General features: G+C 40.3%; 1 protein-coding gene across 3 annotated transcripts in view; it reads left to right on the forward strand.

Moving 5' to 3' along the window:
• Positions 1-8,854, forward strand: part of LOC111058360 (josephin-1) — a 50,842-nt gene extending 41,988 nt beyond the window's left edge. For all 3 annotated transcript variants that reach the window (XM_022345875.2, XM_022345876.2, XM_022345877.2), the window contains exon 5: positions 8,549-8,854. In XM_022345875.2, the coding sequence (XP_022201567.2) occupies positions 8,549-8,716 (168 nt within the window). In that variant the 3' untranslated portion in view covers positions 8,717-8,854. The remainder of the gene's footprint in view (positions 1-8,548) is intronic.
• Positions 8,855-14,130: the final 5,276 nt, after the last annotated feature.

Raw genomic sequence — 14,130 nt, forward strand, 5'->3', positions numbered from 1 at the left:
TGTTGATAGTAATAGTCGGTCGCTCTATCTATCAATTCAAGCTCTGCCTATGAAATGTGTTGTCACAGATAGTATAAATCATTACTTATAATAATTATTCACCATTCCCACGTAATATTGCTACAATATGCTTACCTATGGGATTGTAGGATGGGGGGGGGAACGAACAACGTGCACCTTGGCCCCCTCTTAAAAGTGCAAAAACTAATAATGAAGATCATCAACACAGGCCACCTCGTTCAAATCAAATCAATTTATTTTTCCACATTGCATTACAAAAAAAATGTAAAATTCATAAATTCAATTATAAATAGAATACATCAATTAATTGAAATAGGAAATGATACATTATTACATTAATGCTAGTACATAGATGGCGTGGAATTCCCCCTAGAAGACTATACGTCTGTGAATGGGGGAGAGTTCTTGCATGAAAATAGAGTAACATGTATCTGTGCTATGAACTATTAACTTCATGTTCTATACAACCTATATAAGTAAATGTAACTGCTGTTTATAGTTTATTCAAAAAAATACGTGATCAATAGCCGAGCAGAGTTGATTATAAATTTACAAGTGGGAGAGCAAGGGAACCTAGGACCAGCAATGAAGCGAAAAAGTTATATTTTAATTAAATTAAGCTGGTAAGTTATACTACATGTACGGTGAATGGAGCAGTTCCTCAGTTCCAATCCAGCCTATGCTAAAAAGCCACCCAACCAACCTACTTTTATACACCACGTCGCTGCAATTCTCAGCCTCCCTGATGACGTCCGGCAAATTCCTATAGATAATTTGAGCTAGGTAGTATGGTGATTTGAGTTCTATTCCATGCATTAATCTAGGTGTTGAATATCCATTGTTGTTCCTGAGTAGTGTTTGATAATTGTGTTGTATATTAGCAAATAGGTTTATTTTATTTTTCCTTATATATTTGATGTGCCTTTACCTTTTTAAAGGTGATAAAGAGATAATTTTGAATAAAATTTAGAATTTAGAAATAGGCCGACACATCTAGAAAATACCTGAGTCTATACCTAATTCATGCAGGTGAACGGGCTAGAGTCAAGAAAACTTCAATTAATCTTACCATGTCTGATTTAATAGGTTTATACTATAGAATAACACTACAATTTGAAATAATTGAAAATTACAAACAGCTTCAATAAACATTGGCAACTAAAATCGAACAACAGAAACAACAATTTCATGTTACTTTGTTGACATTCTTCATCTGATTCGGGGGCGCATTACTATCCCCTTTTAGATAGCGATACGTCACAAAACCAAACAATATCAGTCATCAAATAACAAGTTAATTTCAACATAAAATTACTCAAGAAAGAAAAGCCCTTTGAACCCAAGTTTCGTCGATAGTAACCCATATAACCCATTTCATAATAATTTTGAATCCCCACTTTTGATTGACATTCTCGAATGGTCTGTACGTTGCTTTATCGTCGGGGTTACAGTACCTTGTTTTTGGCGGTGAACTTTTACCGGTTGAATTTGGCTTGACGGCGACGTCCTCTTACGTCCCTAGACCTGTCGTCTGAACGGGTGTCTTGAAGCGGTGTTACATAAAGTTGCGGAACCAAAGGGGTGGTAGTACAAGAAGTTGGTTTGGGGACACACATGAACCGCTTAGCGGTTATTTGAAGAAGCAATTCTTCAGTACATGAAGAAGAAACACAATTAAACCTTTCAGGACATGGCACTACTAGAAAATTTAAACATTAATAAAAATAAAACTAGCTCCTACATTAACTAATTATATAAACTTGTAAACCTGCCCAAAAAGGGCGAAACATAATGACTACATCTTTACTCTCGTAGTGCTCCTAGCAAAGTGTCTTCCGAAACGTAATCTGGTCTTGCGGCTGGGGAATCGCCCCACTACTGTATTTAGAAACAGGTCTCCTATTGGGCGAAGGGAATCAATTGGACCAATCGTCGCGTGGCTTCTAGAGCCTTTGGACCAAATAGTAACTGCAAAATCGGTAGTTTGTTATAATTTCATTGCTTGCTGTTTTCCAACTTATCGCACTTTATGTCGCGACAGGAAGGCTAAGTTTTAGAGATAATTCCATAATCTACATTCCTCGACGACTCGGAGCCACAATTTTTAAATATCTATCATGGGAAACTCGAAGTCATGGCCGTTCATAATAGAGAGAGAAAATAATTTATTTCGCTAACTCACTTACAATAATGGCTCTAGTCTATTGCGTATTAAATTTACTATTATAACTTGGGAAAAAGGCCTGAATTAAAAAGAGTGCTCGGCACAGTGAGAATTGTTTTTATAAATAACTGTCTTACATTGAGCACAGGGAAGTCCGAGAATAGCAGCAACGTGGGGTACCTGGATTCTTTTTTCAGGATAGTTTTCATTATTGTGCGTTGAGTGACGGCCAGCGGCTCCAGGCAAGCAGATGAAACACCTCCCCAAACTATTATTCCATACTGCAATATTGATTGGGCATATGCATGGTAGATCCTCCTACACAATCTAATGTTTAGTACCTGGCTGAGCTGAGAGAGTCCATACAACATCCTTCTAAGCCTCTGTTTGACACATTGAATATGGGGAACCCAACTCAAGTGATGATGTATGAAAAATAACCCCAAGATATTTGTATTGGTCAACTCTCATGATTGATTCACATGTACAGACTGAGGATTCTAAATCTGTACATGTATGCATTTTCACCTGTCTTGAGCCTGGATCTGATTGGTTCCTTGTTACAATCAGCATATACTTTGTTTTAGTTATATTTACTGTTAAGCTGTTATGGTCGAACCAGTTTTTTTATTTTTGAAAGGTCTATAGTGGCATTTTTATATACATCTTCCCAATCCTTGCCAACAGAAACAACAACCGTGTCATCAGCAAATAGGAATATCTTGCTTGTCGTGTTGAGCTTTGAAATGTTATTGATATAAGGAACAATATTGGACCCAGGGTGCTTCCCTGAATCACCCCATAGTCAACTCTGTCCCTCTCACCACATTTACAATCAATTTGAACAAACTGAAGGCGTTCATAAAAGTAACTTCTGAACCACTGCAACGCATTATTTTTAATTCCGATAGATTCAAGCTTCTTGAAGAGCTTGCCTCTATCTATAGAGTCGAAAGCCTTGGCCAGGTCCAGGAACGTCATTAAAACTTTATTTTTCAATTTAACTGACTCAATTATATATTTGGTTACATCAAATAGAGCATCATTGGTATTTTTTTGATTTTTGAAATCCATATTGGGTTTTTGCAAGTATGTTATTATTTGTCAAATATTCTTTTAACTGTAATTTAACACATTTTTCAATAATTTTAGACAATGTTGTTAAAAGAGATATGGGTCTGTAGTTTGAGAATTGATTCTTAGGTCCTGATTTGTAGATTGGGATGATTTTTGCTATTTTTAGATTTTCCGGAAACTGTCCTTCACGAATGCTTAAATTTATTAAATGATGGGTAGGATTAATTAGTGACTCAAGATTCTCTTTGATTAATTTAGTTGGAATGAGATCGTACCCCGGAGCACTCCTACCTTTAAGACTGTATCACTTTCATTAGTTCATCTTTTGTGACCTCTTTAAACTCAAATACTGCATCAACTCCATACTCAGAATCATTAATTTCTGGTTCTCCAACAGGGTTCAACGATTGGGATAGGGAAGATCCAACGGACGTGAAATATTGATTAAAATTGTTGCAGATATCTTTGATATTTTGGGTTTGGTTGGGGTCTCCATTTTTAGAAAATGAATTGAATGGGAATGATTGATGGCATTTTGATTTACCAGCAATCTCTTTCACAACGGTCCAAAACTTTCGAGGATTATACGAAACCTCATCAATTTTATTCTTATAATAATTATTATGTTTGGCTCGTTTAATGGTTGAGTGTAATAAGTTTCTGAATCGGATGAATTCGTTTTTTAAAGCAATGCAGTAGGGTTGTCTATTAAGTTTCTTCGCGGTAACGTATTGAATTTATTAAGCCTCTGGTAATCCATGGTTTGATTTTTGTATTTTTTGAAGTTATTTTTATTTTAGATGTCTTCTCAAGTATAATATTATGAATAGTATCTATAAATAGATTAGTTGATAGGTTGATATTATTTTCTTCGATTACACGGTCCCAACCCTGTAGAGACAAGGAATTCTGAACACCATTCCAATCAATTTTAAAATAGTATTCATCTTTTTCAGGAATTTTGTCTATTTTATGAGTTGATAAATTAAGACATATGGCATAATGATCGGTGATCGCGGTTTGTACTACAATTGTTGAAACTTTGAAAGTGTGCGGTAATCTGACAAAGTAGTGATCGATGCAGGTGTTGCTGACCGGTCTAGTCACCTTATCTACACATGAAATAAAGCCTGCCTCGTTCATTACATCCAAGTACTTTTCTTCCAGAGTATGTGGATTAGCAGTTAAGAGGTTGCAGTTTATATCACCACTGAAGATTTTTATACATTTAGCGTCATTTCTCTGTTGGTTAAAGTAAGATTCAATGGATTCAATAAAAATGTCAAGACTTGAGTTGGGGCTACGATAGATTCCAAGCAGTTCAAAAGGAACACCGACTCAATCAAAAGTGAGGGAGAGACATGTAGCAATATTCCCTAATTGAATCTCGCGACATGAAGCAGTTATCTCAGTGTCTATTTAAACAACAACTCCATCGCTTTGATTAATATTGTTATATGACCTGAATAAATTGTAGCCAGGAATCTCCATCAAATCGCTCTCATCTTTCAGCCAAGCCTCCGTTAAAATAATGCATGTGAAATGACAACCCAGGCTTTGTAATACTACAATAAATTCATCAATATTTTTTTGTAGCTCCCAATATTTTGCTGGATTACAGTAAAGTTATGTTGATTTGCAACATCGCGACTCCCAAGCTCCCCGCTCTCCAAAAATGTACTACAAAAATTCTTAATATCTGAACACTCTGCACAATTAATTGGTGAGATATCTAATAAGTCTACAGCATTCCTTATCATGAGAATAAAGGAGAAAAAGAAATAAGAAACAACGGCAAGCCGTCCGACCAGTAATGAGATGTAAATATAACAAATTAAAGAATAATGCAATTCAGTATCTGAAGGAAATTCTAATAAACGAGAGTGCCTGTAAAAAATTATGAATTCATAAGAAAATAGAAATGTTCAAAAGAAAAGAGGAAATTGATAAGAAATGAATTTCACTTTTCACTGGCTAAACTGTAGGCGATAACCATGACTCTAGTATGGAATTATCAAATTCTACCGATAAGGATTTGGTCACCTTATCTACACATGAAATAAAGCCTGCCTCGTTCATTACATTCAAGTACTTTTCTACCAGAGTATGTGGATTAGCAGTTAAGAGGTTGCAGTTTATATCACCACTGAAGATTTTTATACATTTAGCGTCATTTCTCTGTTGGTTAAAGTAAGATTCAATGGATTCAATAAAAATGTCAAGACTTGAGTTGGGGCTACGATAGATTCCAAGTAGTTCAAAAGGAACACCGACTCAATCAAAAGTGAGGGAGAGACATGTAGCAATATTCCCTAATTGAATCTCGCGACATGAAGCAGTTATCTCATTGTCTATTTAAACAATAACTCCATCGCTTTGATTAATATTGTTATATGACCTGAATAAATTGTAGCCAGGAATCTCCATCAAATCGCTCTCATCTTTCAGCCAAGCCTCCGTTAAAATAATGCATGTGAAATGACAACCCAGGCTTTGTAATACTACAATAAATTCATCAATATTTTTTTGTAGCTCCCAATATTTTGCTGGATTACAGTAAAGTTATGTTGATTTGCAACATCGCGACTCCCAAGCTCCCCGCTCTCCAAAAATGTACTACAAAAATTCTTAATATCTGAACACTCTGCACAATTAATTGGTGAGATATCTAATAAGTCTACAGCATTCCTTATCATGAGAAGAAAGGAGAAAAAGAAATAAGAAACAACGGCAAGCCGTCCGACCAGTAATGAGATGGAAATATAACAAATTAAAGAATAATGCAATTCAGTATCTGAAGGAAATTCTAATAAACGAGAGTGCCTGTAAAAAATTATGAATTCATAAGAAAATAGAAATGTTCTAAAGAAAAGAGGAAATTGATAAGAAATGAATTTCACTTTTCACTGGCTAAACTGTAGGCGATAACCATGACTCTAGTATGGAATTATCAAATTCCACCGATAAGGATTTGGTCACCTTTTAAAGGCCCCTCTCTCAGTGAAATATTTCTTCGGACAGATTAGGATACTAGTGAGATATCTTATCAAGTTGTTTTTGTACTGAAACTAACTGTGAAGAATCATATCCGACTATCACACAACACAGTTGCATGAGAAAAATAATCTATCTGTAATGAAATTAATAGGCTGGAATAGAGTATATAGCAACAATCGCTTGACGTGACAATCTGCATGATTAATATCAATTAATGTTATGGCACACTTATTATCATATTGTCTCATCTTTGAACATTCCCTTATAATATTATTTACATTATGTGAGTTCGCATATAAAATAAAATAAATTAAAAATGGTAATTGGAAATAAACACAAGAAAAAAGATGCACTTGTATTAGTTCGAAATAAAGAAGATAATTTCACAGAAAAAAATTGCATCAAATAATTTGAATTATCTTTGTGTGATAGTAGAAAGTTTTAAACAAAATAAATATAATACTCACTGTTTCTGCAAATAAAGAGTTGAGAGAATATAATATAGTCCAACTATTTTCTTACTCTCTTTCATACTAACAAAAAATCACATTTCTCAAGTCACTGCTATGCGGTTACTTGACTGGCGGGCGGGTTATTTAGCTGTGCTGCCTTGGCTGCTGGTTGGCGGCGTTTGCATCGACGGTGCATCGCGTTGGCCACGGCCCTCCACATGTGCGAGGTCTCGCACGCGAAACGGACGCTGCTCCGCTGACACCTTCACCATACAGGCGAGAACTTATTGTTTTTCATCAGGTTTCTGGCCGCGTTGAAAATCATTCTCGTTTCAGGAGTAAGATGCTCGTTGATGAAAATTCGGTTGTCTGGAAATGTTGCTCTAAGGTCCTATGCAGTGAGTTTTCCTTTATCCCTCCTTGCTGCCAACCACACTTCTTTTGTTATTCGGGATGTGAAGTTCACGACACAATGGTCGGAGGTCTATTATCTGTTTTCTTACCACCTAAACTATGCGCAGCTGATATATCAGAGTGGTAAAAATTCAATTGTAGAACGCGAGCTATGTCCTCTAATATTCCAAACACATTTTCCTTGTAAGTTACTGGTACGCCTGATATTAAAATATTGTTTTTCCGCGTCTGCTGTTGGAGGTCCTGTACATTTTGTTTCACGTTTTTCAGTTCATCTTTAAGACGCGCGTTCTCTTTCTCCAATTCACTGACAGTTTCACATGTTTTATTACACTTATCATTAACGTCGTTGAACTGTTTCTTCATTTCCTCCCACTTCTTGTTATTCTCCTCCCACTTTGTATTAGTTTCTTGCCTAAATTCGGTGATTGCACTTAATAATGTCTCATTAGATACTTCACGATCATCCGTTTTATTAGATCTGGCACTCACAATGGCTGTAGTACCGGTGCATTTTTCGCATTTCCATTTCTTATTTCTTGTTTCTCTTGATAGTCCAACACAATTCTGATGGAAATCAGTTTGACAATCATGGCACTTCACACTATCCTTAATTATTTCCCCTTGACAACGGTCGCACTCCATAATTCCGAAATTTATTTATAAAAAATCACTTTGGAACAAAACTGGGAAGAATTTCAACAAGAATAACACTTTAGTAGCCTAGTTGGTTAAAAGCACACTAGCCGGCCGGCTTAAACTCCGTGCTTAGGAGCACGATAAGATACCTTCCGATAGCATCGGATGCTCGATCAGAACTGAGACGTTATCCGTCGGACCAGCTCTACAATGAGTTTGGTGTGATGGACATAAGACAGCTCTACTCTTTGGAAATAATTTGCAGACTACACAAAAACCCGGAAAGCTTTCAACATAGGAACCACAGTCATAACACAAAAAACAGAAACCTTCTTATTACGAACGTGGCTAGGAAGGCAATTATATCAATGACACTTCAACCACCTAGCACCTAAACTCCACAACCTACTTCCTACATAAATCAAGTCAATAGAAAATCCAAGAAGATTCAAAACTGCCGCTAAGAACTGGATTATTTCAACTGGAAGACATCATATAGAAAACATAATCTCAAACCATATGTGAGCTCACTCACCCAACGTATTTGCAGTTTGCACCCCCACTAACATAACTAGTGGGTACTAACACCTACTCTAGTACATGGGTTTCCCATAGTTGAGTAGGTTAATTTCCAATAGAAATTCCATATTTTTTATAGACCTATTGTATTGTATTTTAGATATTTTGTACTTCTTATGTTTTTATTGCTTGTTTTTATTGTTTTAAAGGAAATAAATAAATTATATATCTTTTATGAGATAATTTGTATTTTTATTTTTTGCAGAGTACTGAACTTGTTGATTTTCTACGGGAACAAATAAAATGTCCAGAAAAGGAGCTTTTTATAATTGTGTCGAACGACAGTGAGCGAAGAAGGCTGTGGCTCCATGACGTCAATGATAACGACAATGCCAACAAACATTCACTTAACAATGAAATAAGTGATAGTTAATAAACTTATCCAATGACAAACCTTGTGTACTGTGTCAGTATTCCAATAATAATATTTATTATAATTTATTTTTGTTGATTCTTTTTGTTATTTTTTATATATTTTTATCAATGTTCTAATAAAATACTCTAATTTCAATGGTCACTTTATTTGCCAAGCATCTTTGACTTTCCTCTCTCCCTTAGTATTTGCCTCTAAGTTTTGCCCCTTCGGTGTTTGACAGTTCAAAAAGCTTTCTAGTTAGCTTGTAATCCAGAAATATAAAATCTGGATATGTTGTGATCACACTATGAAATCAAATCATACATTTATAATGTAGATTACTAATGTACCAGTGATTACATTAGGCCAAACAGTGCGAAACCCACGTTTCCTTACTGAGTCACCAACAGTCCTGTGCTGCTCATTTGACTGTGGACATCAAATCTAGAGAGTGGACTGTTATTCCCAGTCCAATAATCGATATAATAATCAATGCCCCGAAACATGCTTGGAAGTATCCCAAGCCGAGAAAACCAGTGGCGTATTCGTGGTGGGGAGGGGAAGGTAAATGGGGCTGTATCCCCCCTTCCACCGAGATGGAACCTGAATTTTTTTGTAGCTGGATCAGCCACAAAAATTAGCATCTAATATTGCTTTTCCGCCTAGGGCTAGCAGGCTAGTGGGGCCCGGGAACCGGGCGTTAGTGGCAGTCACCGAGTCCAACACCTCGGTCTCGAGCTGTCAGGAACGAGATCTCCTGGTCGTGAAAGGCGTTCCCAAGCGTTACTCGAGGTCTTCTTGCTGTTCCACTTGGAATCAGCAAGATAGAAGAGCCCTGGAACCTGGAATCGCTGGCAGTCACCGAGTCCAACACCTCGGTCAACGGCTGTCAGGATCGAGATCCCCGGGTCGGGAAAGGCGTTCCCAAGCCCTACTAGAGGTCCTCTTGCTATTCCACTTGGAATCAGCAAGATAGAAGAGCCCTGGAATCGGGCATCACTGGCAGTCACCGAGTCTAACACCTCGGTCACCGGCTGTCTCCAGCTGTCAGGATCGAGATCTCCGGGTCGTGAAAGGCGTTCCCAAGCCTTACTCGAGGTCCTCTTGCGGTTCCACTTGGAATCAGCAAGATAGAAGAGCCCTGGAACCGGGAATCGCTGGCAGTCACCGAGTCCAACACCTCGGTCAACGGCTGTCAGGATCGAGATCTCTGTGTCGGGAATGGCGTTCCCAAGCCTTAAACAAGGTCCTCTTGCTGTTCCACTTGGAATCAGCAAGATAGAAGAGCCCTGGAACCGGGAATCGCTGGCAGTCACCGAGTCCAACACCTCAGTCAACGGCTGTCAGGATCGAGATCTCCGTGTCGGGAATGGCGTTCCCAAGCCTTAAACAAGGTCCTCTTGCTGTTCCACTTGGAATCAGCAAGATAGAAGGGCCCCGGAACCGGGCGTCGCTGGCAGTCACCGAGTCCAACACCTAGGTCACCGGCTGTTTCCAGCTGTCAGGATCGAGATCTCCGGGTCGGGAAAGGCGTTCCCAAGCCTTAAACAAGGTCCTCTTGCTGTTCCACTTGGAATCAACAACATAGAAGAGCCCTGGAACCGGGCATCGCTGGCAGTCGCCGAGTCTAACACCTCGGTCACCGGCTGTCTCCAGCTGTCAGGATCGAGATCTCCGGGTCGTGAAAGGCGTTCCCAAGCCTTAAACAAGGTCCTCTTGCTGTTCCACTTGAAATCAGCAAGATAGAAGGGCCCTGGAACCGGGCGTCGCTGGCAGTCACCGAGTCCAACACCTAGGTCACCGGCTGTTTCCAGCAGTCAGGATCGAGATCTCCGGGTCGGGAAAGGCGTTCCCAAGCCTTAAACAAGGTCCTCTTGGAATCAGCAACATAGAAGAGCCCTGGAACCGGGCATCACTGGCAGTCACCGAGTACAACACCTCGGTCACCGGCTGTCTCCAGCTGTCAGGATCGAGATCTTCGGGTCGAGAAAGGCGTTCCCAATCCTTACTTTAAGTCCTCTTGCGTTCCCGATCCTCTTCGGAACCCTCCTGGGTCCTGTTAGAGTTTGGTCCAGAACTTAATTTTGTGTCACAGGTCAAAACAGGCTGTATGGCTGCCACGAGCCGCGGAAGTCGTCGTACGGGACTCGCCTTCTTGCCAGTGCCATATCTCGATGCCTCACGCCTCTTCCTTTAACTCTAGTTAAGGGAAGGTACAGTTCAAAGTTGTTGAAGAAGTGTAGAGGATGATCGTGTCACAAGTTGCACCCGCTCTGGCCGCGTCTTGCTCCGTTCAACAGCTCTAGACCAACTGAACTAACTGGCTCTGTCTTCTGCTCGGCGAGCCTCCCTTGGCAGCCGAATCAGATAAGATAAGGATGTGCTACATAGCTGAGCAGTAGCCCAGTGCCTGAGCTGCTCGTTGTACAACGAGATCTTATAGAAAGATTACCGAGCATTGACAAAACTTGCTCTAAAATCAATTTTAGAGCTAAAATAGCTAGCTTAACTAGCTCTAAAATTAGTCACAAAATACATCGAGACAATATAAGGGATGAGAGAATAGCACTGCAATAGCAATGATAATAATAATGATCTATTTTCTCATAGACAGTCATGAGTGCTTCAGTGCATATGGACTAGATAGCGGGGGATACAGAAACTACAGACAGCACTTCAAAGTTAGATAACTTTTCACCATCTATAATTATAAAGAAGTTCAATGTACAGTGGCTTATATTGCTCTAGTTGATTTTAAAGTTGACCGAGTGAAGTGAGGTCTAAGATTCAAGTCGACGGTTTGGCATTTATCTTAATGTTTGAATGTTTATATGTTGCGCATTTACAGCGGAACGCGGTATTGGATTTTCATGAAATTTGACAGGTATGTTCCATTTTAATTGTGCGTCGACGTATATACAAGGTTTTTGGAAATTTTGCATTTCAAGGATAATATAAAAGGAAAAAAGAGCCTCCTTCATACGCCAATATTAGAGTAAAAATAAGACTATAGAATTATTCATCATAAATCAGCTGTCAAGTGATTACACAGATGTGTGGAGAAGCCATTCTATTGCTGTATAAGGTCTATAGTTTCAATCAGGTACTTGTGGATGAGAATTCTGCGTGAGGTCTACTGTTCACAGAACTACTAGTTTATTTAGTTTCACGCATATCCTTAAACAAAGCTCCAGCAGCTTCTTCTAGACCGTCCAATAACATCGAACATCTTGGAAAAGTATCTTTCCATCAACGTTAGTAGTTGTCTACTAACACTTTGTCTTTCCATAAGCTGAGGCCATGATTCTAGTTTAGAGTTATTGATAGAAAACATTTTTCTTTTTTAATCTCATGATTAAAATTGCAACAAATATTATTGAAAAGAAATTGATTTCTAAAATCATGAAAAGTGAGAAATGAAGTTTGCAGGAAATCAGCATTATGGTAGTTTATTTTGTTAATTTCAACACACCGATTTTTCGCCAACACAACACATAATGATCTCTGATGGGTTGATTGGATTGGCGTATCGACGGCAGCCAGACCTGATAACAGCACTCACACTCACATTCCGGGACGACACGTCACGGTACGATAGGACAAAAAGCTCTATGTTTATTTAGGATTTTAAACTGATAATTTTTTTATTAATTTTACTTTCCTCGCCCTATTACCATAGGTAAGGAAAGTATTGCTTTCCAAAAAAAATTAAGGTATCCAAATTTCTATATGTTTCAAGGTCCTTCAAGTCCAAAAAATCTGGTGTGGTACACTCACACAACTTTCCTTGCTCATTGAACTGTGAGCCTCATTCTTAAACGAGAATAATACAGAGGAATAACATAATGATGATTGGCGGCAACATATTTGAAACTATGATCAGATGGAATTGATACCTCCCTCGCGTTTGCTACCTTTCAGCCTGCTGCTCTGCTCTGCTCCCCACGCCACGCATCAACTAAATGAGTGGTTGACCCACCCGCCACCAGGGTGCGCCTCAGTCGCCACCACCCATTCCTGTGTTTCTATTGGCAGAGCACCGCCGGCCAATAGCAGCGCAGGTGAACTTGGGGACTGTGAATAAAAGGGGGCTACTCAGCTACCCTCGATAGCACTTGCTCACTAGCAGCCTTCCACTGAAGAGCCAGAAGAGACCACCAGTCGAGACCACTACCAGCCGAGACCACTACCGAGACCAGGAGCAGAGCAGCGAGCAGGCCAATGAGGGAACCACGGCGATACTAACCGCAACCTGAGGTGTCTTCCTTGTCTACTACCCAGCCGATGCCTAGGAGGAACCGAGCCGGCCGCCGAATCCAGAAGAGGAGGGCCCTACGTCGGCTTCGCCAGGTGGAGGAGAGGCTGAGGCTGTACACCGCCGCGCCAGCTGCGCCCCAAGACTTAGCGCCCCAGCCTAACAACTGGCGCGCAGTTCTGGATGCGCGGGTTGGGTGCCGAACCGACATCGGAGTGTGTGCAGCGGAAGCCTACAACCCTGCCTGCCCGGGGTTTGACCGAAGGCCCCTTCTAAACGAGGAAGTGGTCGAGGAGGTCCACCCAGCGGAGATTCGGCACGACCTCTGGCTAGTAGATCACCCGGTCAGCCCTCTCCGTAGCCCGGGTAAACCAGATTGGAGACTGCGCACCATTGACTTGAGCCCCTGCCGGCCTGCTCTCGCACCAGACGGACCTGCCCAGGACCCTCGCGCAGCGTGGTATCGCGCCAGTCGACAACTACTAAACATCTAGCCTGCCTTGGTCCCTTTTAGGGCCACCAGCAACAATCTTGGTCCCTTTTCAGGGCCACCAGCAACAAACTTGGCCCTTTTTCAGGGCCACCAAAAGCAATTTTTTCAGACAGTGGTAACAAACCCCTCGCTCGACCCGACTGACTAGCCCAATTGATGAACGAGCCACACCTTTTGCCATATCAATTATTGGCACCTGCCAACATGGGGCCACTCACTGTATGGAGATACAGTAACCCGTTACCACTGTCAAAACTTTTTTTTTTTCAAACAAAATGTCAAACTAAATTTTCAACTAAATGTATGTCTTAAATTTTTCATCTAAATGTATGTCTTGAATTTTTCACACAAAAAATTCAAACTTATTTTCTTTCAACAAAATGTGTCTCTGAATCTTTCAATTCAGAATACCTGTCTGGGAACAGGCAATTTCCCAGTGGCGCCCATAACACCTGAACATGGTAGCGACTAGAACCGGAGCCGGAGACAGTGGAGATATGACCACCGAAGATTCGATGCAGTCAACCAGCCAGCACACCGAGTCTACATTCGCCGGCTGGCCTGCACAGACCACCAGTCAAACCGACAGCAGCACGACGCAGCCGCCCGCTTCCACCAGCAAAACCGGGGCAATGCAGCCACCCGCCTTCACCAGCGAGCCCGCTCGACCAACCACCCTGCAAC

Source organism: Nilaparvata lugens, chromosome 10 (genome assembly GCF_014356525.2).
Source record: "Nilaparvata lugens isolate BPH chromosome 10, ASM1435652v1, whole genome shotgun sequence".
Taxonomy (NCBI): domain Eukaryota; kingdom Metazoa; phylum Arthropoda; class Insecta; order Hemiptera; family Delphacidae; genus Nilaparvata; species Nilaparvata lugens.